Source organism: Oryx dammah, unplaced genomic scaffold (genome assembly GCF_014754425.2).
Source record: "Oryx dammah isolate SB20612 unplaced genomic scaffold, SCBI_Odam_1.1 HiC_scaffold_1, whole genome shotgun sequence".
NCBI lineage: Eukaryota > Metazoa > Chordata > Mammalia > Artiodactyla > Bovidae > Oryx > Oryx dammah.
The window spans coordinates 65,518,781-65,546,013 of NW_024070185.1; the positions used below are offsets into that span (position 1 = coordinate 65,518,781).

The window sequence follows — 27,233 nt, forward strand, 5'->3', positions numbered from 1 at the left end:
GAGAAAAGCTTAAACTGTGAGCCTAATTTAAATTGTATGCTCTTCATCTGTCTAACATATACATGTAGATTGTGTTTGTGTGTGTGTTTGTGTGTCTGTGAGAGAGGGGGATGGAAGAAGGAGGGATGAGTAGAAGGAAGCATTAGAAGTATTCAGAGAAATAATCCAGTATAGACAGTGAATTGGAGGGTTTGGGTTATGAGCCCATTTCTCAGATGTAAAGTGGAGTGTATAGAGTTAATTATCCCTCCTGGCTAATTCAAGTTCTTTACATTTAAAAAGACATTTGAAAGTATTCTGAGCATTTTGTCAAAGAAAATACAACATCCAAAGTGATTGCATTATTCGTGTTATTTTACTTGCATACCTGAACACATCTTTTTAATAGCTTTATTTAAAATATAATTTATGTACCATAAAGCTCTCCCATTTAAAGTGTATAAGTCCATGGTTTTAGTGTATTTACTCAGTTGTACAACCATCACCATAATGTAATTTTTGAACATTTTCATCACCATCCCCTCCAAAATCATCTCCATTCTCCTGCCTCCCCTAGTCCCCAGCACTAGGTAATCATTAATCTACTCTGTCCTTAAGGTTTGCCTATTAGTGGACATTTTAGGCAAAGGAAATAATAGGATGTGCATCTTCTGTGACTGGCTTCTTTCACTTAGCATAACAATACACTTTCAGGCTGTCTGGCTTCAACATTCTGCCTCTGAGGATAAAATGTTACTTTGCATTTCTTGATGAGTTTGAGGATTGAGTATAATTTGCATAAGGCAAAAATTAGAAACTAGTTAGAGCAAGAGGGCTTTTCTCAACTTCATAAGCCAATCCATTTTACCAAAGTTAAAATACCAGATTATGCAAATTCAAGCTGCAGAAAAACGTGTGTCTATAGGTCCTTAGATTGACATTGTCCAGGAGAATTGGCGAGGGAGGGGGCAAACAAAAAACCAAACAGACACTGCAAGTTACAAACAGGAGCCATCAAAAGAAGCTGGGTATTGCCCAAATGTAGTTTAACAACTTAACTTCCCTTTCTTAGAAAACAGATGATTACAGAGTATTTCACATAAAGCCATAAAAACCTTTGTTTGGTGTTTGTATAGGGGACCCAAGAGAACCAGACCCCTTAGGAAAAGCAAATTGCCCTCCTAGAGAAAGTAAAATTTTTCCTTCTGCCCTTTCCCCTTCTTCTCCCTTGCAGAGTTGAACCTCATTTCAGTTTGCTCAAATATTTGAAAGTGAATTTAGTATCCTCCCCCCAACTTATGATTTTATAGCCAATAGGTGATGAGGTTTATTTGCATATTTCCAATCACATAAGCAGCCGTGGAGTGGAAACAGTGTCAGACTCATTTTCTCCTCCCCCACCTCCTCCTCCTCCGAGGAAACCTGCCGCTTCTAGCTCCCCACCCTCCCCTTTAAAGGGTGACTTGCTCTGCGCCAGACCGCTGCTCCAGCCTGCTGCCGCCTCGGGCTCAGCGGTTCTTCTGCTCTGTTCGCGCTCGCGCCCGGTGCCCTGCATCTCCTACAGAGGGACATCCCCCGAGATGGAGAGCAAGGCCCTACTTCTGCTGGCTCTGAGCGTGTGGCTGCAGAGTCTGACCGTCTCCCGCGGAGGGCTGGTCGCCGCCGACAGTAAGTTTTGTGCGCGCAGACTCCCCACTTGCAGAATAGGCTCAGTGGCCATTTGCACAGGTTGTGAAGATGAGAAGGAAAGAAAGTAGGAAGGGGTTGCGATGAGCACCGGGAACTCTCCTAGCCCGAGCGCTTGCCTCAGAAAGGGTCGCGGGCGTGGGATCTAGAAGGAGCACGGAGGAGACTTTCCCTCCGATCTCTCTGGGGCGGCTCCCAGTACCCCTTTCTCTTTCCCGCGCAGTCCTCTCTACTCCGGCTGGGGCTGAGTTCCCTGGAGCCTCGGCTCTACAGGGAAAGGAGCCGGGTAGGTCCGGTAGAGTGTGAGGGGCGGGGCCAGGGAGGCGGGAGGAAGGGCTCTGCCAGCGGCGACCTGCTTTAACCTCTCCTCTTGCAGGGGCCCTGGAATGAAATGAAGGGGGCCAAGGTGACCCGGGCTTGGCCTTGGTCGCAGCTCAGTCCCAGCCAGTGAGAGCGCGAGTAAAAAGTGGCCCCTTCTGGAGAAGCCGGCCCGTGGGGCAGCGCGGGGAGGCATTGACCCCAACTCTGGACACTTTTGCTCTCCACGTGGAGGGACTTGGAGGAGAGGACGCAGGGCGCGAAGTCCTGGGCACGCGGGGTCCTGCACGCACTGGCGCGCCGGGGAAGCTGTCCAGCTTCCACTCTTGTACCCCCGGCTTTACTTAGCCGCCAGCAAACCTGGTGAAGGGTTGACCACCGCTCCCCTCACCCCCACCCCCCGCCGTGAAAAACGTGGCAGAGCGACCAGCAATCTGACCGCTGACTTGGAGATTGCCAGGTTTGCGCTTGGCTACCCTTACTGTCCTCGGACTGTTCTCGGAGCTGAGCCCGACTCGGGCGCCCTGCCCCGCGGTGCGGTCCGAGCTCTTGGGGCTTCTTGGGCGCCGCGGGGAGGCCACTGGCGGAACCCCAGTCACCGCTCACCAGGGATAAGGCGTCCAGGCCAGATGTGGGTTTATTGCAGAGAAGAAGAGCGCCCAGCCCGAGACCTGCCCACAACAGAGGCAGCCTGTGTAACTTGAGCCTTGGTTCAGCTAACACACAGCAGAACTGAAAAGGCAGCTAGCTGAAGCAAGTCATAAAAAGAGGCAACATTTTCTTTTCTCTTTGGTGGAATTGCAGTTAGGGCGTGTCTCCTGGGTGTGCTTTCAGGCGGCACGTCCGGCAGTGGCTCATTTTATAGTGAAGTTTGTCTCTGACTTTGCTGCTAAGTTTGTCCCTGACTTTGCTATTTCAGCAGAGTTGTGAAATAACATTTTTAATTTAAGTTGGAGTAAAATTGCTTTACCATGTTGTGTTAGTTTCTGATGTATATGAAATAGCATTTTTGATAGGTTAAAAAAGGAAAGCTGATAAAAGTATCTTTTCTGTCAGATCAGTTTGAGAACGCTGGAGGTTCAATTTGTTGTTGTTCAGTCGCTAAGTCGTGTCTGACTCTTTGCAACCCCATGGACTGCAGCACACCAGGCTTCCCTGTCCTTCACCATCTCCTGGAGTTTGCTTATACTTGTGTCCAGGGAGTTGGTGATGCCATCCAACCATCTCATCCTCTGTTGTCCCCTTCTCCTACTGCCTTCAGTCTATCCCAGCATCAGGAGAAAGGAGACTCAGGAGACATGGGTTTGATCCCTGGATCGGGAAAATTCCCTGGAGGAGGGCATGGCAACCCAGCCGGGTATTTTTGCCCGGAATATCCCATGGATGGTGGAATCCAGCAGGCTAGGGTCCATGGGGTCCCACAGAGTCCTACAGGACTAGGGCGACTGACCAGACACACAGGCAAACATCTTACCAAGTAGCATGTGTGTTTTACACTATCTGAGAAAATGGTTGGAACAAACTCCAAATTCTTGTTTCAGATAGTACATCACGGGATAATGTTACTTAGACCAGAAACACACACAAATAAGTGTCATTCACAGTTTTAAAGTTTTTGTCAGACTCCCTGAGAGATTCAGGACCCTAAATTACTGGGCTAGTAAGTGTCACCTCTCTGGATTTTGCTTCCTCAGTCCTAAAATGAGGAATTTAGACCAGACTCAAAATCCTCTTAGACCCTTTAATTCCTTACTCTTCCATGCAGATAGACACAAGTGATTAAGGAATTAAATTGGATTTTAATCAGTCTATGTTTTTCCTAGCTATAAATGCTTTGTAAGGGAGGAATCATTTGGAAATGGACTTGAAATTAATCCCCCTCATCCTTCCTTCCCACTCTCACTCTAACCCCACCCCCTCTTTATATTATGCCTCTCCTATCACAACAACTCTCTGCCCTCTTTCTCCTCCAAACTAATTTAGGTAGGAATGTAAGACATTCAGAGTAGAAAGGAACAAGTGTGAGGAGGGAATACCACCACCTCTGGGCTCTGACTATACTTCTCTGTTTTCAATTTCTAAGAAAAATATGAGGATATGGGCACTGCCCTCAGGCTCTTTTTTTTTTTCTTGGAGCCACCACAATCTCTGCATGGCCTCATTAGGAAACTTGAAGAGCTCAGTAGCTACAAGTCTGTTTGACTGGCCATAGAGAATTTCTAGGCTAATATCTGAGTTAAACATGATGAGTGATGACAGCAAAATAGCACATAGCACCTTCAAATTAAGCAGAGCTCAGCAAGAGCATGATTGATTAATGTATGGAAAGGTGGGAGTCAGGCACAGGGGAAGATTTGGCAGCAGGAAATGTTCACTTTGTTTCTGGTGGTGTATTTTTAGCTCAACCATCCTTTCTTGCTTTATTTCAGGAGGAGAAATTAGGCTGTAGAGTTTACAGCTCCTATTTTTGCAAACATTTTTTTCTATAAAATTGGAAAGTAAATCTGCTTGTTAGGTAAGCAAGCGCCTTGTCTACATTGGAATGTCTGAAAACTCCAATCAATTCATTCAGATAGCAACACTGATTTTTTTCCCCAAATCTTTTTTTTTTTTTTTGGTTTGGGGGAGGTCAGTATTCTATAGAAGCTGAGCTGATAACTATGACCATCAGCCTCAGAGAAGAGGCGAATTACTAATGATGTTCTTTAGGAGTGTATGTTTGTGTGTGTCAGAGAGGAAAAACAGAGAAAAAAGGAAGTAAAAACTTTAAGAGAATGGCATTATAACTGAGCTCATATACCTCCTGTCCTCATATAAATGTTAATCTTATTTATCTGATAACTGTGAACTGCCTTTACAGTGGCTTTTCTGGGATGCTCAATGCTCCTCCTATAATGTACCTCTATAAGCATACCTTTAAAGGGTTTGGACTTGACCTAATTTCATCTCTGTGAGTTATTATCTGTGTTAAGATAACTCCTAGCCTTTGTCGACACACTTTGATTTTTTGTTGTTTATTTAGGAATTTAGAGATAGAGATTACATAGTCAAGAAATGCATTGACTTGTAACTTACCTGATGCTCCCAAATCTCTCCTTAGTGTTTGATGAGGACACATCTCATGGTGTGATGTTACTAATATGATGAGTCGAATTCAGAACAGAGGCCTTAAAAAGGATTAAATGTTAGGCAACTGCCTCTGTAACACACACTATTCTAAGGTGGCTTTACTTCTAAGGGGATCTAGTGAAAGGTCCTTCTACTATCATTTCCATGTATAAAAAACAATAATTTCCTTAGTAGCAGTTGAGTCAAATCAGTTCAATCTGCCAGCCAGGAGCAATCCCCAGTGTATATATTACGACGACTAAGCATACTGTTGACCCACAGTCAGGGTCCATCCTTCTCCCTAACTCTTCCTGGCCTAAGTCAGTTGTATGAGGGCTGGTAGAAATTGGGAAACCACACTCATCTTTAGAATGCCAAGACATCCTTAAAGGATTACAAACAACCAGGTATGTGGAAATACCTTTGGTATGTGTCAGAACACCAAGGAGAGGGAAAGACTGATTAAACACCAGTAGCATCTATAATTTCATATACAGAATAGACAAAGAATTGAAAACATCACATAGCATATAGAGGGGTACTGTTTTCTTGTCAAAGGCTTCATTATGCTTTCTGTAACTTAAAAAAAAAAAAATCCATGAAAAGCGAAACAGAAGTTTCCAAATACAAATTTTCTTGCAAATGTATGAATTTTCTTCTATTTTTCTTTACAAGCTATATAGCCCATAGAAATGATGGTTGTGGGAAATTGGAGCTCTGAGTGATACATATGGTAATCTGGTACAAGAGTTAAAGATTTAATAGACTTTTCTTTTTCATAGAAATATACAAATCCTGCCTTAATAATTTCAAAGAATATTCTTAGTCATTTCAAAACCACCAGCAACTCTAGGGCCACCATGTTGCATAATTCTAGAAAAAAATATACTAAAAGTGACTGTTATCCTCTGGAATTATGCATAGCAATAATCTTAAATATCAGTTTGGCAACCAGGTGGTGGGCGAGATCTGTCTGCCAGATTGTTCAGGTTATTTCTGCTTTAAAAAGCTTGCTGATCGAACATGTTAAAATAAGACTGCTAAGAAGGGAAACATAAATTATTTGATACAGAGTGATGTGGGTGAAACTAACCTAGTTTGAAATTTTCCAAGGCAGTTTCTAACAGTAAAATAACTTCTTGGGCAAAATCAAAAGAGCAATTTACTTAAAGTGTTTACTATGATATAGTATGTACTTCCTCCAAATACCCTGTGAAGATTCATCAACATTTAGAAGTATTGTCCAGAGACTGAAAAATAGGCCAGAGTTTTCTTTCTCTCCTGACTCAGTCGGGGCTTAACAATGAAGAGTGGATTCTTTCCAAAACCACCTCTGCTATAGTATTTTAAGCGTCAGTTTTGTGTGGAAGTCTGTGAAGACATAAGTGAGGAAAGAAATATTAGGGGAAAGAATTAATCATAATTCATACATAGCACAGATATTTCTGAACAAATCCCTAAAGCAATTTTGAACTGATGTATCTTGCCTTGTGGGGAGGAATAATTCCATACAAAATTTCCCCATGCTTCCAACTTTTCTTCTTGTTAAAATTTTTAAAAATAATGTTAGTGAAAGGAAACAGTCTTCCCTCAAACAAGCTTTGTTGTTGCTTGTTTTTGTTGTTCGGTCATTATGTCCGACTCTCTGTGACGCCAAGAGCTACAGCATACCAGGCTTCCCTGTGCTTCACTGTCTCTCGGAGTTTGCTCAGACTCATGTCCATTAAGTTTGGTGATGCCATTCAACTGTCTTACCCTCTGCAAAGTGTCAGATACAACTGAGCACTGGAGCACTGTCAACTTTGAATACCACTGGAGGATCAACCATTCTCTTGCAATCCACTTTCTTTTTTTTTTTAACTTTAGAAACAAAAATAGCATTAGTGGTATTTGCTTGTGAATCTAAAGCACACTAGTCCAGCAAATAAAACAAACCACCCTCTAATTAACCTCCTATCCAATTTTTCCTTTTCAGGGATTACAGGAGGAAAAGATTTTAGAGACATTGAAAGTAAATTTGCTCTCAGGACTCCCGAAGACACAGCTGAGGACACTTGCCACCTCATTCCTGGAGTGACGGAATCAGTGGCTAACTGTCACTTCAACCACAGCAGCAAAACCTTTGTGGTGATCCATGGCTGGACGGTAAGGAAGGCTATTTAGGGAGGAGTAGACTGGCATGAACTAAGCATTCTAACAGGCTTGTTGAGAGCCCAGTGAGTGATGGGAACCCAGTGATAACTTTGCTTTAAACTGGAATTAAAACAGTTCTGGCTCAGGTAGGGATTGAGGAATCAAAAGCAACAAGTTGCCTACTATACAGAGTGAAGTAAGTCAGAAAGATAAAAACACGTTATGTATGGAATCTAGAAAGCTGGTACTGATAAAATTATTTGCAGGGCAACAATGGAGATACAGACATAGAGAACAGACTTATGCACATGGTTGAGAGAGGAAGAAGAGGGTGGGATGTATGGATAGAGTAACATGGAAACATACATCACCATATGTAAAATAGGCAATGGGAATTTGCTGTATGACTCAGGGAACTCACACTAGGCTCTATAACAACCTAGGAGGTGGGATAGGGAGAGAGGTGGGATGGAGGTTCCAGAGGGAGGGAGCATAGATATACCTATGGCTGATGCATGTTAATATTTGGCAGAAATCAACACAATACTGTAAAGTAATTATCTTTCAATTAAAAATAAATTTTTAAAAAGTGTATAAGAAAAGTACACATGAGTACTTCCTCTGGACAGTGCTAGCCTTCAGTTTACCATGGTGCCTAGTTGTGACCTCAAACTGGCCAGTCCCCTAGCCTTTGCTCAAGTACAGAGCAGAGTGTAGGTTAGAGGAACTGGTGGAGACCTGGCATGACCCTGATTCATCCGGTGCATCACCCAAGTCCTTTCCTAAGGAAGATGACCTGTGAGAGGGAGGAGAGGGCTGGGGTGGAGGGAAGAGACTGTTTGTGTTCTGCTTTGCCATTCTCTAGCTCTGTGACTGGATCCAGCCACTTCTCACCACTGGGCCTCAGTTTACTGATATGTTAAAAAAGTGAATTTAGACTGGACGTCCCTCCTCTCCTAACATTCTCCAACTGTAAACTTTAGGGAGCTTTTCTAGAGATGGAAGAGGGCTAGCTAGGGAACTGTCATGCAAGATGATTAGCAAAGGTGAAAACTGCTTATATTTACTTTTCAAGAATATGAAAAAAGTAGTTTTCTTTCAATATACCAGCTAGTCCCTTCATATGGTATAGTTCTTACTTAACTAATTTGTTTTCAATATTTTCAATCCTTAATGAACAGATTTTTATAGCTCATTAAAAAGAACTTAGATAAAATTGATGCTTAAAGAAGTATTATCTTTCCATTATGTCCAGAGTTTGTGAATGTGGTAATAGATACTTAACTTTAATGAGATGAATCAACTAATGGTTGCTCTTTCTACTCCTGATTTTTTTTTTCCTACATAACTTAAGTGCCTTTGTTATTGACAGTGTAGGACAATTGCTATTACTTTTATAAAGATGAAGGCAACAACTAACGGATTTCACAGGAATATTTATTTTAACAAAACACATATATTTGTTAGAGTTCAGGAGCATATTATATATCTTATGATAAAGTTGCATTTTCAAATTTTTGACACAGATTTTTTTTACATTTTAAGAGGTTTATATTGGAAAATATAATCTTTGGTCATTTTAGACACATTTTGGCTATATTTAGAACTTAGCTTTTAATACTTCTCAAAAAAGTTTAAGCTTAACATTCATATGACAGAAATAAATTAAATATCTCAGGTATCTCAACTTGTCCCTGAGAGAATTTTGTAATTTAGGAATTTTTGAAAAATATTTCCTCCTCACTCTAAGATGACATGACTCACCCAGTATCAGTAGATAGTGGTAATTTCTATCATTAGCCCCACTGCTTAATAAGACTACTTATATTCTTCACATGTGTCCTGACATTTTTGAGTGCCTGGGCTCAGAGGCTGGGCCACTGGCTATGGGACTGAGTTTCATTCTGCAGAACTAGGTGGTTTGTGCAACAACTCATCTAGGCATTTCAGTGAACAACCTGGCTTCTTCAGTGGGACCACTGGGTGCAGGTGGCAAGGAAGACTTCAAGGGCAGCTGTGTGCTTGTGCTGCTGCTGCTGCTGCTGCTGCTGCTGCTAAGTCACTTCAGTCGTGTCTGACTTTGTGTGACCCCATAGACAGCAGCCCACTAGGCTCCCCTGTCCCTGGGATTCTCCAGGCAAGAACACTGGAGTGGGTTGCCATTTCCTTCTCCAGTTCATGAAAGTGAAAAGTGAAAGTGAAGTCGCTCAGTTGTATCTGACTCTTAGCAACCCCACAGACTGCAGCCTACCAGGCTCCTCCGTCCATAGGATTTTCCAGACAAGAGTACTGGAGTGGGATGCCATTGCCTTCTCCGTGTGTGCCTGTGAATCAAAGCTATTAAAAATTAGTACTGATTTAAGGAAACTGAGAAGGAAAAAAGCTAGGAAATATTACCTTTTTGGAACTGAAGAAGGTGGGTCCTTGTTTTCCAGTCCTTTGTTGGGTTGTTGTTACTGTTCAGTCACTCAGTCGTGTCTGACTCTTTGTGACCCCATGGATTGTAGCATGACAGGCTTACCTGTTCTTCAATATCTCCCAGAGCTTGCTCAAACTCATGTCCATCAAGTCGGTGAAACCATCCAATCATCTCATCCTCTGTTGTCCCCTTCTTCTCCTGCCTTCAATCTTTCACATCATCAGGATCTTTTCTAATGAGTGGTCTTTTGTCTTCGCATCAGGTGGCCAAAGTATTGGAGCTTCAGCTTTAGCATCAGTCCTTCCAATAAATATTCAGGACTGATTTCCTTTAGGATTGACTGGTTGGATCGCCTTTCAGTCCAAAGGACTCTCAAGTGTCTTCCCCAACACCACAGTTCAAAAGCATCAATTCTTCAGTGCTTAGCCTTCTTTATAGTCCAACTCTTACATCCATACATGACTCCTGGAAAAATCATAGCTTTAACTAGACAGACCTTTGTTGGCCAAGTAATGTCTGTGCTTTTTAATATGCTTCTAGGTTGATCATAGCTTTCCTTCCAAGGAGCAAGCGTCTTTTAATTTCGTGGCTACAGTCACCATCTGCATTGATTTTTGAGCCCAAGAAAATAGTCTGCCATTGTTTCCCTATCTGTTTGCCACAAAGTGATGGGACTGGATGCCATAATCTTCATTTTTTGAATGTTGAGTTTAAGCCAGCTTTTTCACTCTTCTCTTTCACCTTCATCAAGAGGCTCTTTCGTTCCTCTTTGCTTTCTGCCATAAGGGTGGTGTCATCTGCGTATCTGAGGTTATTGATATTTTTGTTGGGGGTTACTTATAAAAGTGTCTTATGTTAAATTTTAAAAAGAAGGGATAAGATTGTTAGGCAGTTACTAAAAGTATCAGTTGCTGTAGGGGTAGGTTGGGTTCCTTGCCCTTTGACAGACTGCCCAACTCAGAAGCACTGATAGTACAGAAAAAACTTATAATAGGGGTTGAGAGAAAATAAGATTTTCCTGCCTTATCTGAGGTAAGCTGCTCAGCCATTTAAGGGTATGGGACTAAGTGAGGAGGTTCTGCAGCTTTGTCATGAGAAACCAAGGGAATGCTTAGCATGCAGGGTGCCCAGGACACTTCCCAGGAGGCAGTGCAGCCACAGATGTCCTGGAGCTTGGCCACCTGCTTGTGTTTAAGTACAGGGTTCTAATTGTGATGTTGGAGCTCCTCACCCCTGGCTAAAAGGAGGGGTGATTAGCATTGTGTTCTGGAGAAATGACATCATCCTCTCTGGAAAGGCAGCTGCAAATGGTGGTTAGCCTTCAACCTCAAGAGACAAGAAAGAGGAGGCAGCACCAATTCTTTAGGGTTTTATGCTGGGCGGGCATTGCATCTGGTTCTTCCAAAGACCCAGGCTTTGCACTCTGACTGGAAGCAGCCACACAGAGATGTGTTCATAGAAGATTCCAACATGTTCCTAGTGATCTCACATCACCTTTGTGCTTTTTTGGCTTTGCTTTCTCTTTGTGCTTGAGATAGCTTATCAGTTCAGTTCAGTTCAGTCACTCAGTCGTGTCTGATTCTGTGATCCCATGGACTGCAGCACGCCAGGTTTCCCTGTCCATCACCAACTCCCAGAGCTTGCTCAAACTCAGTGTCCATCAAGTCGGTGATGCCATCCAACCATCTCATCCTCTGTCAGCCCCTTCTCCTCCTGACTTCAATCTTTCCCAGCATCAGGGTCTTTTCCAATGAGTCAGTTCTTCTCATCAGGTAGCAAAAGTATTGTAGTTTTACCTTCAGCATCAGTCCTTCCAATGAATATTAAGGACTGATTTCCTTTAGGATTGATTGGTTTGATCTCCTTGCAGTCCAAGGGTCTCTCAAGAGTCTTCTCCAACACCAGAGTTCAAAAGCATCAATTCTTCGGTGCTCAGCCTTTTTATAATCCAACTCCCACATCCATACATGACTACTGGAAAAACCATAGCTTTGACTAGACAGACCTTTGTCAGCAAAGTAATGTCTCTGCTTTTTAATATGCTGTCTATATTGGTCATAGCTTTTTCTCCAAGGAGCAAGTGTCTTTTAATTTCATGGCTGTAGTCACCATCTGCAGTGATTTTTGAGCCTGAGAAAATAAAGTCTGTCACTGTTTCCATATAGCTTATAGAGCTGGCATTTTATCACTGCAAGTAGATTGGGAACCAAAGTGGTCACAAGAAGACATTTAGGAGTGGAGAGTAACTTCCAGATCATCCAATCCCTTTGTTTCATAGGTGCCCTGGTAAGGTTAAAACAGTGTCTGTTCATAGACGTAATTAGGGGAAGAACTGGGATTGGAACCAACATCTCCTGAGTCCCAGGCTTGCTTTTTCCTTCTACAAAGCACAGCAATGTGGTGAAAATTTGTGCACTTTGTTAGTGTCAGGCATGAATCGAGAGTTCATGTTTTAATGTTTTATCCTACAAAATGGATTAAACAGAATGGAAGTATATGGCTGATTCATGTTGATATATTGCAGAAAACAACACAATACTAGGAAGCAATTATCTTCCAATTAAAAAATAAATAAATTTTTAAAAAGAAAACAAATACAAAAAATAATAATAATAAAGGAAGCAGATCTGAAAGGACCCACCATCTAAGATCAAAGTTTCAAATGAAGTCCCTTGATTTGAGAATTCAAGAGTCTTATTTTTTCTATTGGCATTACTCTAAGAAGAATACAGGTTTTACAGATTTCCCCTTTAAAGCAGCCTAAAACATTTATTTCAGAATTTTCTTTGTTGAGTCATAACGTTTACTAGGGCTACAGTATGATCAGCTCTCAGGTTGTAATAGAGGTGGGTAGATTTAAAACAGGTTGTCGCTATGTATAAGCTCCTAGAGGGATGGCATGGAATTTTGTCATCTGTATTTTTTTAATGTGTTCGATTATTTTAAAGTAAGCATATTTGCCAAGATGTTCAGTGTCTCCGCTTTGATGGCATAAATCTTTTCACTTTGAATTTGGGGGCCTTTATCAACAAGAAGCAAAGAATTACACATAGCAGTTTGCTTATCTCCAAAACAAGACCAATCTCATAATTTTGGAAATTTGATAATTAAACCTCATTAATTTGCACTCTGATAATCAAGAATTTGAAAGGATGGTGAAAAAGTCTGAACTGAAACTAATAATTTTCTAATGTATTAAGAGATTGCTAAATAAAATTATCTTCTGTTAGAATAGTATGTTTAAAACTATTTTGTTCACTATCACATCAAATTTTGTATGTAAATAACCCTTTATAAGAATAAAGGTATGGAATCTAAAAAGACAGCAATGATGACAATCCTACTTGCAGGGCAGCAAAGGCAACACATACAGAAAGAACAAACTTTTGGATACAGTGGGGGAATGAGAGAGTGGGATGATTTGAGAGAAAAGCATTTAAACATAGACATTACCATATGTAAAAGAGATAGCCAGTGAGAGTTTGATGTATGACACAAGGAACCCAAAGCCAGTGTTCTGTGAAAACCTAGAGGAGTGTGATGGGGAAAGAGGTGGGAGGGTTCAAAGCGGGGGGACCTATATATACCTATGACTGATTCATGTTGATGTATGGTAGAAGCCATTATAATATTGTGAAGTAGTTATCCTCTAATTAAAAACTTACAAAAGAAAATGAAAAAAAAAGAAAAAAGGATACTCACATTCCCCAAAATATTTCTGTTGGGAAATATTTATTAACCCAATTGCAAGTATTTAAACTAAATTTCTTTTGAAATAGTCTGTCATTCTACTGTAAATTTTAACTTATTCAGACTGATCTTTCAATACTATAAATTATTGAAGTTTTACTGATGAACCCATGGGCTTCCTATGGATTTTCCCCCCATTTAATATATGAGGTTGACATATATATCTATTAATATAACAAGTTGTAGGTGGGCATTTTAAGGATGCTTGTATCATCCTCTTTAGGTGACAGGAATGTATGAGAGTTGGGTGCCAAAACTTGTGGCTGCCTTATACAAGAGGGAACCAGACTCCAACGTCATCGTGGTGGACTGGCTGTCACGGGCCCAGCAACATTATCCAGTGTCTGCAGGGTACACCAAGCTGGTGGGACAGGATGTAGCCAAGTTTATGAACTGGATGGCGGTAAGACTGGGGGAAAGAGCCTTGTATATCCAGAACAGACCAGTTGGCTAGAGCTGAACTAACGACTGGTTTCTGTTCCTTTGTGGAAAAAAAAAGTGTCACTCACTCAATTGTGTCTGACTCTTTGCGACCCCGTGGACTGCAGCCTGCCAGGCTCCTCTGTCCATGGGATTCTCCAGGCAAGAATACTGGAGTGGGTTGCCACGCCTTCCTCCAGGGGATCTTCCTGACTCAGGCATCAAAACTGGGTATCCCACATTGTAGGCAGATTCTTTACCATCTGGGCCACCAGGGAAGCCCTTTATTCTTTTACATTGAGATATGGATATTTTTGGGGTCAATTCATATCTTCAGAATAAGCATAGACATTATTTTTTTCAGCTAAAAGTAGCATTATGATAAAAAATGATAACGCTATAAAATCCATAAAGCATAGTCCTGCCCTGCACTGTCTTGATATTTTCATGGTGAATAGATTTGCTGAGACCAAGAACTAAGTGGGCAGAACAGACAAAAGCTTGTTATTTCAGGGCAGAGGAAAGATGTCATGTTCTGCCAAATCCTTCTCTACCAGTTGGCTGGCACATGGAAATTTTATCCAGGCTTTGACCTGTTGGAATACCAGTCTTTTGATGAAAATTTTAATATTACTTATTCCTTAGTGTGGATTAAAAATCTGAATTTTTGTTGAGAGTTGTAGGAGTGATGGAGATGAGCTAGGGGAAAAAATGGCAGGAAAAGTGTGTAGGATATGAAGTAGCTGAGGGTCAGGAGCTTCATTCACTTTGACTCTCTGAGGTCATCCTCTGAAAATTACCTTTGGAAAGTATCTTGGGGTTGAAATGAAGATAATACTCTCACAGGCCATTATTTAAGCCAAGTACTTAAAAATAAGCTCTGTTTATTGAATTGATCATTAAAAGATAAAAGTTCTTTCTTGACTCTTTTGCTAACCAGGAGAGTGAACTTGGGCAAATCAGATCACATTCCTGGAACTCAGACTTCTCATCTGTTGAATGAGAAGGCTGGCCCATATGTGTCCCATCTTCTGTAATACTTTCCAATTTTAAGTCATTGCTTGAGTAACCTTAAAGAATAAAGTAACACAGGGTATTTGAGTAGAAAATGATGAGTTAAATATATATTTGTATGTGTGTGTCTATATATATATATACATACCTATATATAAATATGATGCTTGGTCGCTTAATCATGTCCAACTCTTTGTGACCCCATGAACTGTGGCCTGCCAGGCTCCTCTGCCCATGGAATTTTGGGGGCAAGAATACTGGAGTGGGTTGCCATTTCCTACTCCAATATATAAATATACACATATACATATATCTTCAGATGTATGAAAATTCAACATTTCTATTTCAGACATTTGGAAAACTCTAATTTAAATATTAGTCTGGTGGCTCAGACGGTAAAACGTCTGCCTACAATGCAGGAGACCCGGGTTCGATTCCTGGGTCAGGAAGAGAACCTAGAGAAGGAAATGGCAATCCACTCCAGCACTCTTGCCTGGAAAATCCCATGGACAGAGGAGCCTGAATAGGCTACAGTCCATGGGGTCGCAAAGAGTCAGACAGGACTGAGCGACTTCACTCACTCAAGGAAAGAGAAAATCTCAACAATATAGTCTATGTTCCTCTTACCTGTAACAAGAAATTAAAATAAATAGTTAAGTTTCAGTATTGCCTCTATTTTGAAAATTATATTTATTTATTTGAAACACTATTCAACTTTTATTTCTTTTAGCATTGATATTTTGCAAAGAACTGTAAAACTCCTTTTTCTGTTGTCTTCCAAAGGATGAATTTAACTATCCCCTGGGCAATGTGCACCTCTTGGGATACAGCCTTGGGGCCCATGCTGCTGGTATTGCAGGAAGTCTGACCAATAAGAAGGTCAACAGGATTACCGGTAAGAAAGCAGTGCCATTTTCTCTTAAAACAAAAGAACTGCATTGCCTGTTACTCTGAAAGAGAATCAGGATGTTTGTCAAACAAGCATATGTGTGTTACCCTCCGGGGTATGCCTGGCCATTTGATTATCACAGGGGGCTCTTTTTCTGGAATAAAATAAAATTCAGACCCTTGCTCTCATGGGCTCACGATCTACTGGCAGAAGAAGAGAAACGACGCAGAGTTAAACACAGAAAGCCCAGTGGCATCTCAGAAACCCGTTTCCCTCCTCCCTTTGCTCTGTGCTTTGCTAGTGTATTGCACACATATCTCTCACCTCTCACATCAATACTAGAGAAAAGGAAAAAGGACCCACACCAGAGGCCATGTGGAAAAAGGAGACCTGTCATCCAGGCCAATGGCAATAGATAGTTTGGCCTATGTAGAGAGGAAGAAAGAGCCCAGCCCCATTTATAGGCCTTCTAACCAGGCACAGAAATAATGCACAAAAGGGAATCAAGTCATCCTGTGTGAAAATTGTTATTTAATGATTAGTTTGAGAAATTCAAATTTTTCTTTTTGAAGAAGAGATAAGCCTTCTCTTACGAATCTCAGTAATTTAAAACGCAGTCACTACAGAATTGGAGCTGATAACAGCCTGTGACTGCCAGTTACATTCAAATGATGAGCAATGGAATGCTAGGGTGATACTGACGGAGACTAAAACTAATGGGGATTAAAACATCTCTGAGTGACTTCCCTGGCGGTCTAGTGGTTCAGAATTCACCTCGCATGAAGGGAACAGAGGTTCCTTCTCTCCATGGGGAACTAAGATCCCACGTGTGGTGGAGCAACCAAGGCCACATACCTCAGCTAGAGAATTCATGCAGCCCAAAGGAAAGATCCCACGTGATGAAATGAAAGATCCCACATGCACAGCTAAGACCTCATGCAGCCAAATATATAAATAAATAAAAATCTCTGAGGACTTTTTGTTTTCCCTCTAAGGCCTAGATCCAGCTGGACCTAACTTCGAGTATGCAGAAGCTCCAAGTCGCCTTTCTCCTGATGATGCGGATTTTGTAGACGTTTTACACACATTCACCAGGGGGTCACCTGGCCGAAGCATCGGAATCCAGAAACCAGTAGGGCATGTTGACATTTACCCTAACGGAGGCACTTTCCAACCAGGATGTAACATTGGGGAAGCTCTCCGTGTGATTGCAGAGAGAGGCCTTGGAGGTAAATATAATTCAGAAGTTAACTAAATGTAAGTTGTTGTCTTACTGACCAAGTGCCCTATCATTCTCCACAAGTACATAGTTTGAATATACATTTATACATTTAGCCAAGATGTGTTTTTGAAGAAGTCTGTCACATTTTACCATGATCACCTTGGAACCTCAATACTTCCTGGTGTCAGATAGACATTTCATCTTGTATTATATTGTAAGCCACACTAAATACTGTACTTGCAGTAATAAAAGGGAAAAAAACAAACAGTGAGATAGCAAGAAAACTGCCTTGCCTTTGATAAAGTATTATCTTGCTACACATTAAACTTTGAATACAGTGCAAAACCAGTAGAGTTATTTTTAATTCTACTAAAAGTAAAGGACATGTCAATTAGTTCAGATTTCTTTTGCCAGCCTTTTAAAGAGATGTACAAATCAAAAACAAATCACCATTCCCTAACAATAAATATTCCAAGTTTTTAAGAAGAAAATACAGTTTAATATTAGTTTTTAATGTTGAATAATCATGTTAAAGTGAAAGTGAAGTCGCTCAGTCGTGTCTGACTCTTTGCGACCTGTGGACTATAACCCTCCAAGCTCCTCTGTCCATGGGATTCTCCAGGGAAGAATACTGGAGTGGGCTGCCATTATGATTTGTTTTAAGGGATCTTTGCATACCTCGTGGGCAATGGGACCTATCTATAACCAATATACTCCTGGGTTTGGGGCATACATTATAGAATTTACAGCATAATGTTACTAATTTTAATTGGTAAAAAAGCTTATGATAAAAAGCTGTACTTTTATGACATTGCTGATTATTTCTATAATTCTATAATTATACACTTATAGAAATATATAAATAATATGTTTTATAATTATAGAAATTATAGAAATAATTATTAATAATTCTATTATTTCTATAATTTAATGTAAAAACTCATGAACAGTGACACACTCCTCAATTATTCTGTTAATATGGCAATTATACCTATGATGTGGTTTCTAGGGATATACTTCCTGAAGCATCTAGAAGTATTATATACTTTCAGTATAAGCAAAAGGTGTTATGAACTGGGGGAAATCAACTGCTATCTTGGATGTCCTTATTACAGCTTCGTAAACATACTCACAAATATAAGATAGCAGAAGCGTCTAAAGTTCCTGATAAAATTGGCAACTTTAACACTCTTGGGGTAGAGAAGAAGCTACTTTCAAGAGTGCCTCCTTAAACAGGACCTAGAATCAAGGAGATCATTTTGTTCTAACACCACATCTCAGCTGTATTAGACATGCAAGATGAAACATTCATTGTGAACTGTCACAGAGTTGAAATGTTCCTTGTGTTTCTTTTCCCCAGATGTGGATCAGCTAGTGAAGTGCTCCCACGAGCGTTCTGTTCATCTCTTCATTGACTCTCTGTTGAATGAAGAAAATCCAAGTAAGGCCTACCGGTGCAATTCCAAAGAAGCCTTTGAGAAAGGTCTCTGCCTGAGCTGCAGAAAGAACCGTTGCAACAACATGGGCTACGAGATCAACAAGGTCAGAGCCAAAAGAAGCAGCAAGATGTACCTGAAGACTCGTTCTCAGATGCCTTACAAAGGTAGGCTGGAGATTGTTATAAATAGGAAAATGGATTTAATCCTATTTTTTTATTATCATGCTTGTTGCATCACATGTACTGATTTTGTCCATTGCAATAGAGATGATAAAACAGTGTTGCTAAGTTCTGAGCCCTCATTCATGTTTCTGTTGGTAGAGGGGAAGTTGCACTAATCCATTTTGCTGGAGTTGCTAGTTCCCACTGCTAGTAAGACCCAGGGCGCAACTGCGCTACCCTGTGCAGCAGTTCTGCCTGCCACCGTCCTCTGTGCTTGTGCCCATTAGCATGGGCCACCACATTAGTACCAGGCTCTGAGTTCATTTGAAACCATTCATACAGAATCATCAAACTATGGCCCTTGAACCAATTCCAGCCCATCATCTGCTTCTTTAAAAAACCTTTTATTAGAATGTAACCACATTAATTTATTTCTGTATTGACTAAGGTTGCTTTCACGCCTCCATGGCAGAGTTGAGTGGTTGAGACAGAGACTATTTGGCCTCGCAAAAGCTAAACTCTTTACTCTCATCCTTTGCAGAAAAAGGATGCCAACTCCTAAAATCTGCTTTGGGGCTTCCCAGGTGGCTCAGTGGTAAAGAATCGGACTACAATACAGGAGACGCAGGTTCAGTCCTTGGGTTGGGAAGATCTCCTGCAGAATAGCAACCCACTCCAGTATACTTGCCTGGAGAATCCCATGGACAGAGGAGCCTGGTGGGCTACAGTCCATGGGTTGAAAAAGAGTTGGACACGACTGAACTATTAAACAACAAACAACAAAATCTGCTTTAAGTGAAGGCAGGAACCACCTGTATTTGAAAATGGAACTAGTCCTGAGAGGGAAGAATATACCAAACCTTCTAAGACACTCCCATTTTGTTAAGAATCTGAGTCTCCTGCATTGCAGGCAGATTCTTTACCATCTGAGTAGGAAGCCCAGTGCCCGATCTTTCTGGGTCTGCTTACCAAGTCAGATACACCTGGATTCTTCCTATCCACTAGAACCACACTCCTGCAAGGGAGTAGAATTCAAAGCCTGAATATTCTAGTAGTAAGCACTGTACAGATATGAAGCAGTCTTTCCGAGTCACATTTATAGTCATGTATGAACACTTCCTGTTGATCACTAGTAAGATGCAGTCTGCTGTTGAGAGTGCATGCTTGTTTGTGCTGCGGTGTTTCCATAAAGACTGATCAGAGCTTGTTCTGATTTTCTCTCTACAGTCTTCCATTACCAAGTAAAGATACATTTTTCTGGAACTGAGAGTAATACATACACCAACCAGCACTTCGAGATCTCTCTGTATGGCACTGTGGCTGAGAGCGAGAACATCCCTTTTACCCTGTGAGTAGCCACAGGATTTTACCTTCGGCATGGGGGCTTATCATGGCACTGTTACCGGCCCTGACCATCAGTCTAAGGAACAGAAAGGGCATAAGATAGCAGTCCCCAGCCTTTTTGTCACCAGGGACCTGTTTTGTGGAAGACAATTTTTCCATGGACTAGGAGATGGGGGATGGTTTCAGGATGATTCAAGCTCATTACATGAATTGTGCACTTAATTTTTATTATTATTACATCAGCTCCACCTCAGATCATCAGGCATTAGATCCCAGACCCCTGGCATAGGACTCCTAAAAAAAGGTGTGCTCAACAGAAAAATTTTTTAAAAGCTTTAAATTTTTTAAAAGGCAAAAGATGTTCATTACAGTGGTACCCACAGTAGCATAAATTAGAAGCAAAGTAAGTGTCCAAAACTGAGGCAATGGTTAAGTGAATTGTGGTTCAACAAATCAATCAAATCAATCTAGCCTCTAAAAAGTGTAGTTAGAGAAAACTAGGTAAAGCATGTTAAAAAGTGGAAGGTAAAACATGAAGTGAATAAAGAAAAAAATAGAGAATTGCATGTACACTATGATTGTGACAAAAGAAACACATGTTCACATATCAATACAAATAAGAAGGAAATATATGAAAATGAAAATAATATCTCTAAGTGATGAACTTATGAATTTTTTCTCTTAGGAATTATATTACATAATTCATATTGTTAGGATAAAAGTTGGAATACTTTAAAGGGGTGTAGCCATCTTTCAAAATATGCTAAGTGCCATTGACATTCATCTTGTGTATTTTGTTGGACATTTTTTGCCTTTTTAAAATATATTCCCCAAACAATAAAGCTATTTACCTTTTAGGAGAAAGAAAAAGGGAAAAAATTCTGATTTTCAGAACTAACCAAATATGTTGATCTTTTATTCAGGCCTGAAGTTTCCACAAATAAGACATACTCCTTTCTACTTTACACGGAGGTGGATATTGGAGAATTGCTAATGTTGAAACTCAAATGGATTAGCGATTCCTACTTCAGCTGGTCCAACTGGTGGAGCAGCCCTGGCTTTGATATTGGGAAGATCAGAGTAAAGGCAGGAGAGACTCAAAAAAAGTAAATAATTTTTCTCCATTCACTTCTGATTCACTCAAATGTCTTTACCTAGAAATAGTATTTCTGGTGCCTCCAACATTCAGGTGAAACTTTAGTAGGCTTTGTTTTTAAAACTATATACCTATATCCAGGGATTAAACCCAGCTCTCCTGCATTGTAGGCAGATTCTTTAGCTTCTGAGCCACCAAGAAAGCCCCATTCAGTATAAAAGTTTTAAATCCTCTGAGGCTCTCTATGCAATTCATTTAAAACTATATACCTAGATAATTATTATTATTTTTTAAGAGTATTTTTTATTATTATACTAGAGAAGTAATGGTATTTCTGCATTTCATGGAAAGAAAACATAAACAACATTGAGTTGCCACAATCATTGAGTAAAGCTGAGATTAGAAGTCAAGAATCTCAACTTCTCATTTTACATTGATTCCTGCAAGCACAAAACAGTTATGCAGAGAAACTTAGTGATGCCACTCGGACATTCAGAGATTAAAACCAACCTCAGGACTTCCCTAGCAGTTCAGTTGTTAAGATTGAAAGTTTCCACTGCAGCGAGTGTGGGTTTAGTCCCTGGTTGGGGAGCTAAGATCCCATACGCCAAGAGATATAGCCAAATATTTTTAAAAAATAAAATAAAAACCAGCCTCTTCAAGAAGCATGAGATTCCAAGATAATCTCATCCTCTCTCCCCTACCCAAATCCATATAGATCTATAAAATGAAATGCATAGAGAGCCTCAGAGGATTTAAAACTTTTATACTGAATGGGGCCTCCGTGGTGGCTCAGAAGGTAAAGAATCTGCCTACAATGCAGGAGACCTGGGTTCAATCCCTGGGTTGGGAAATCCCCTGGAGAAAGAAATGGCTTACCTACTCTAGTATTCTTGCCTGGGGAATTCCATGGACAGAGGAGCCTGGCAGGCTGCAGTCCATGGGAATGCAGAGTCGGCCACGACTAAGCGATTACAGTTTCACTTTCTTTCATACTGAATGTGCAGGGATTTTGTAAACTTCAATATACCATTATTGTAAATAAAAATGACTCTTTAAATTAGGATCAATAATATTTTTCTCCTTTGTCATTTTCTTTTATAACCAAAGTAGGGGAGGGAAAGAAGTTGTGAATGGAGAGGCTATACAGAGTAGGGTTTCTCTAGCAGGGCCAGTTGAAGGCTGATTTCTGAATTCCTTAATGCAGACACTGAGAAGTGGTAAAGTTGATCTTGTATCATCTTTTGGTAAGAGCCTGGTGATTTTAAACCTGCTCCAGGCTATCTGTATGCCTGTCTATATTAATGAATGAGCTTTATTGCCAAACAGTGCATTAAGCCCGCAAATAACCATCTGATTCAGATGTGTTGCTGACTGGAATGGCCTGAGTATAAATAGTTAATTACTGGAAATATCAAAACAGTCAGAAGAATCATGTAAGTTTCAGACAACCCTGAAAGAAGAATTTATTTTTGAACAGTCAGTCATTTTTATTGTTCCAGTATGCTGTGTTCACATACATTTTCTTCCACAGGGTGATCTTCTGTTCCCGGGAGAAAATGTCTTATCTGCAGAAAGGAAAGTCACCTGTGATATTTGTGAAATGCCATGACAAGTCTCTGAATAGAAAGTCTGGCTGGTGAGCATCATGGGCTCAGGTTCTCTGGGTATCTTGAACTTGCTCTCCAAGGGATGCTGCTTCATGCTTTGCCCTTCACCCCTGAACTAGAGGCTTGGACTGAGTCTTGTGATGAGAACCTTCAGGTGGTCTTTCTTAAAGTCTTCTATATACACATTAGGGGGCTTCCCGATGGCTCAGTAGTAAAGAATCCGCTTGCCAATGCAGGAGATGAGAGTTCAATCCCTGGGTCAGGAAGATCCCCTGGAGTAGGAAATGTCAACCTACTCCAGTATTCTTGCCTGGGAAATCCCATGGACAGAGGACCCTGGAGGGCTACAGCCCATGGGGTCACAAAGAGTCGGACACAACTGAGCGACTGAGCACGCACGCACACATGCACACACCTGCACGCACACATGCACACACATGCACGCACATTGGACCTGTCCATTTGCTTTTAGCAGTACTTCCTCCATTTTCTTTTTCCTGTTCTTTTTGCCAGCTCTGGTGCACTTCGTAGGTTTTATTTTACTTCTTGAATTACCACAAAATCTTCACTTCTGCTTTTTCCTGTACTGCAACCCTGCTCCCTTTACAGACCTGTGTGCAGAGCATATATCACAGGTTTGTAGCCATCACTGTGGCTATGGGCACAGCTCCTCCTGGGAGGTACCCAGGAGACTGAAACATCAGCCAAAACCAGAGTCCTCCTTGATTCTGAGTGCCAGCAGATTCCAGGACAGGGAGCCAAAGGGGCAGCCACCAGGCATCCGTCTCAAAACCCGCAAAGATGGAAAGCTTATGGACTTAAGAGTTTACAAGATGGTTCTCTTTTCCACCTCAAAACAATGGCCTGGCTCTTTTCTACCTGACCTTTTAATCCACATGGCAGCTGTCAGCTGAATTTTTCCAGAGCGTCAGTACTAAGTAGAGACTGAACATGTGACTGCCTCTCTCTCCACCATGTCCCCTCCTGGAATTCCCAAAGTGTGCCACTTCCATTCCTCCACTCATCCCCCTGCCAGGTGCAAGTGCTGAAGGGCTGTAGGCATAAAGGGGGAAAGCTTAGATCATATCATACCAGCCAGTGACACGAGAAAACAATGGGGAGAGTTGGTCACAACATCATCCGGAAATAGAAAAGCTAATTGCTTTTGGTTTGTCTTCCCCAGTTACATTTACAGACAAAAAAAGTACAGAAGAAGTCTCTAATCAGAAAAAGCATATTAAAGGCTCTATGTGACATATCTCTTTTATTTTTAAGTTCTATTATATAATACAGTTTATCAATGGATAGGTATGGATTTTAGACTTTCTCTATACATGTATAATATTTACCTTATTTTAGTTTTTACATTATGGCTTTATGACATATATACTTTGGACAAAATGAAGCCATCTGGATTAAAAACATTAATGTAAGAGCGCTCAAGATAAACTTGAAATGGAGAATAGTTACTGGTGTTGAGCCAGGGAGAATAATTGAATTTTTATCTAAGTGTATACTTCTACTAAGAGCTTCATTGCTTTTTTTTTCGTCATCACAAATCTGAGGCGATTCACATTTGTTTTAACTCTTCAAAAGGGACTCCTATAAGAAGTTTTATATATGAATTTATATTATGTACAAACATACACAAACATTCTTATGTATATATTATCCCAAGGTCATCCACAACTTTAATCTGTAATGTGAATTTTAAAAAAAACTTGAAAAATTAGGAACCAAGTCTTATCTGTTTATCAAGTATTTCTTGTCACATTTGTGTAAGTTATAAGACTTTATCTAAGATAGTCTAATGATATGTTCTTCATCTGATGATAAAATTACTGAAACAACAAATATTTAAGGAGTTGTTTTTGTTTTTTTTTTTTTTACTCCTGAACTTTATCTAGGAGGTAATTATGACTCAGACTAATAACCTTCTGCCATTTCTCACCTCTGTGACTAAGTCAGTGAACTAAAAGCTTCTCTCTCATCTTCTGGTAAAACTCTTTAGAAGACTCATATCACAAGAAAAGGAAAAAAAATAGTTATTTTATTTAACAAGTTTTATAAGTAAGAAATCTTGCTAAATTTTGAAATCATTCAATTCAGTTTTCTGAAAAGGATACTCCTTATCGAGACATGGCTAAGTAAATACTAGACTGTCTTTGATGCCTATGAGCCTGCCACTTCCTCTGATTAGGTTTATTCTCACAACCTTTGTTCTGAACTTCTGGTTGACTGCTTTTTCATCTTGAAGGTGGTGAGGGACGGAAGAGGGTTATAAAACACTAAGCAGATAATTAATTGCCATTTTTCCTCTGTTTTCTCTCAGAAACTTGGCAAAGCTACAGAAGAAAGAACAGCGTATAAATTCTATGAAGAATGAAATAACTTTTACAAAAGACACCCAGTGCTTTAGATGGTGAAAAGTGAGTTTTCCTGAGTATTAACCCCAGCTCTAGCTTTATTAGTTATTTTAAGAGACAGTCTCAAATACTAAAACTAATTCAATTTGAGGTATATGGCACCAAATAGCACATCTTCCAACATTAAAACAAATAACAGACATGAAAAGCACTGCATTCTGTCCTTGGAGAAAAAAATGAGTTATTTAAAATGGTAAAATAATCAGATCTCTTCATGTAGTAAGTTTAGCCATAGCCTAAAATTGATTAAAATCTCATTTTTAGTTGGGATTCTGCATTTTCTAGATTGATAACCTTCTCAAAGCTTTCTCCAAGTCTAAATATAGAAAGTAGGATTTTTTGCAGCATGAGTAGGACCCATTTACTTATCAATCAAAATCCCTACTTCCTTGGAATGACTCTCCTCTTGCCATTGGAATGTAGTTCAAGAGTGAACCAGGAACTAGTGACGAGGAGATAGAAATGAATAACAGAGTTGATAAAGCACTGAACCTTTAAACACCCTCTACGGTTGGTTGCATCATAACTAAGTTACAAATTAAAGGAGATATATAAAGTTGAGATCAATTAAATCTTAATAAACTTTACAGTTTATGGTTTAGTATTTCCCCTTCCTTTTCCTGCTTTGTCTCAAGATTATATTTTAATAGTTTTTCCCTAGATAGGCTTTTCAAATGAGCCTGTTATCATCAGCTGATACAGAATTTTAACTACAGAGAAAAAAAAGATACCGTAATTTTATTATCAGATTTTCAAAATTATGTTCATTGAAGTCCTTTAATGTATGATAGTTACTGTTTAATTTTAGGCTTATTTCAGCCATGCTTCAGTCAGACTTCGAGCATGTCTCTTTCTTCCCTAACTATGATAAGAAAATATGTGTTCAAGATGAAACTTTGCATCACGCAAAGTCTTACAGATTTTAGACAAAGATTGTTTTTACTAAGTAAAGAAACAGAAAAGTTACAGTCGGTCATATAAGTGCTTAAAACCATTGTGGACAATGAAAAGGATCAATTTCTATATCCACGTGAATTGTCATGAAAGTTGTTGTTTTTAACAACTAGTCAAGAGTGAGTGAACATTTATTTATAAACTAGATCTCATATTTTCAGAATGCTTTTCTATATATTATTATAAAATGATAGAGACGTCAAATATTTCAGAGGCTATTACTGGAAATCCAAACTGAATGTGTGTGGGTGTCTGAAAACATATTCACGTATGAAGTCCCACATATATGATTATTCCTCAGCATGGCTTGGAAGGTAAATGATTAAGAGGTGCATTAGAATACAGTGCAGTAGAAAGTGTTCCAGTGGTGCTGGAACACTCCTTCATCTGAGAGCTACGATTGTGCCTGTACAAAGTAGAATGAATGCTGTGATTGACATCAGCCAGTTTGGAATGAATTCTCTCTAAAAATAAAATGTTGTGCGACTTGTTGTTGGCATCCCCCTTCATTGTTATAATTCATTAATTCTCTGGATTTAGGTTTTGAGCAAGGGTGCATCAACTTAAGAAAGTATAAATTCAATCAGTGTATGGCCCTGGGAACTCTGACTTCTACAGACTTCACTATATATATATCAGCAATGCTTTGACTTTCAATGTTATTTATTAGCTGTAAATATATGTGTGTATGTGTAAAGGGAGATTGTACATATTGGAAAGGTCACTGTGGCTATCTGCATTTATAGATGTTTGGTGCTAATTTTGTACGTGTTTTTATCGGTAACAGTTTCACTGAGCCAACTTACTCTGATGAAACAATACAATAAAATGGGCTTTAAAAAAACACAAAACTTACTTGTGTGAAGAAATGGAATCTACTTTTAATAAAACTGACAACATTTCATTACAATGCTAAGTCATTATTTTGTATCATTTAAACTCCCCTTAAAAGAAATTTCTTCTTAGAGCCAGATCATTCAGCAGATTTTTACTGAATAATCCCTATGCTCAGTAAAAAGTACAGCTTCTAAAAATTACAGTGCACAGTATATTTTATTTTTTATATTTACATTTGTACAAAGTCTTAGAGATCATTTAAACTATAGCGAAAAATGATACAGAATTATTCCTAAATAAAACACACAGAACTTTTCTTGCCTCCCAGATACTTCTTCACAAGTAACATGTTAGACACTAATACTAAATATCTTTCACCACTTCCTGGAATAATGTCTCTGTTTCTGAGATCTGATCATTAGCTATGA

At 39.9% G+C, this 27,233-nt stretch overlaps 1 protein-coding gene across 2 annotated transcripts; it reads left to right on the top strand.

Moving 5' to 3' along the window:
• The first annotated feature begins 1,340 nt into the window (after window positions 1–1,340).
• LPL (lipoprotein lipase) lies at window positions 1,341–26,878 on the top strand. 2 transcript variants are annotated; one of them, XM_040239125.1, is made up of 10 exons: window positions 1,341–1,647; window positions 7,067–7,236; window positions 13,617–13,796; window positions 15,611–15,722; window positions 16,712–16,945; window positions 18,299–18,541; window positions 19,766–19,886; window positions 20,806–20,988; window positions 22,513–22,617; window positions 24,921–26,878. In XM_040239125.1, coding segments are annotated over exons 1-10 (1,437 nt in total). In that variant the 5' UTR covers window positions 1,341–1,559; the 3' UTR covers window positions 24,922–26,878. The 2 variants fall into 2 exon arrangements, with proteins under 2 accessions (XP_040095059.1, XP_040095069.1); XM_040239135.1 differs by lacking the exon at window positions 24,921–26,878 and adding an exon at window positions 21,299–21,300 and having other exon boundaries at window positions 1,349–1,647; window positions 22,513–22,598.
• The last annotated feature ends 355 nt before the right edge of the window (window positions 26,879–27,233 follow it).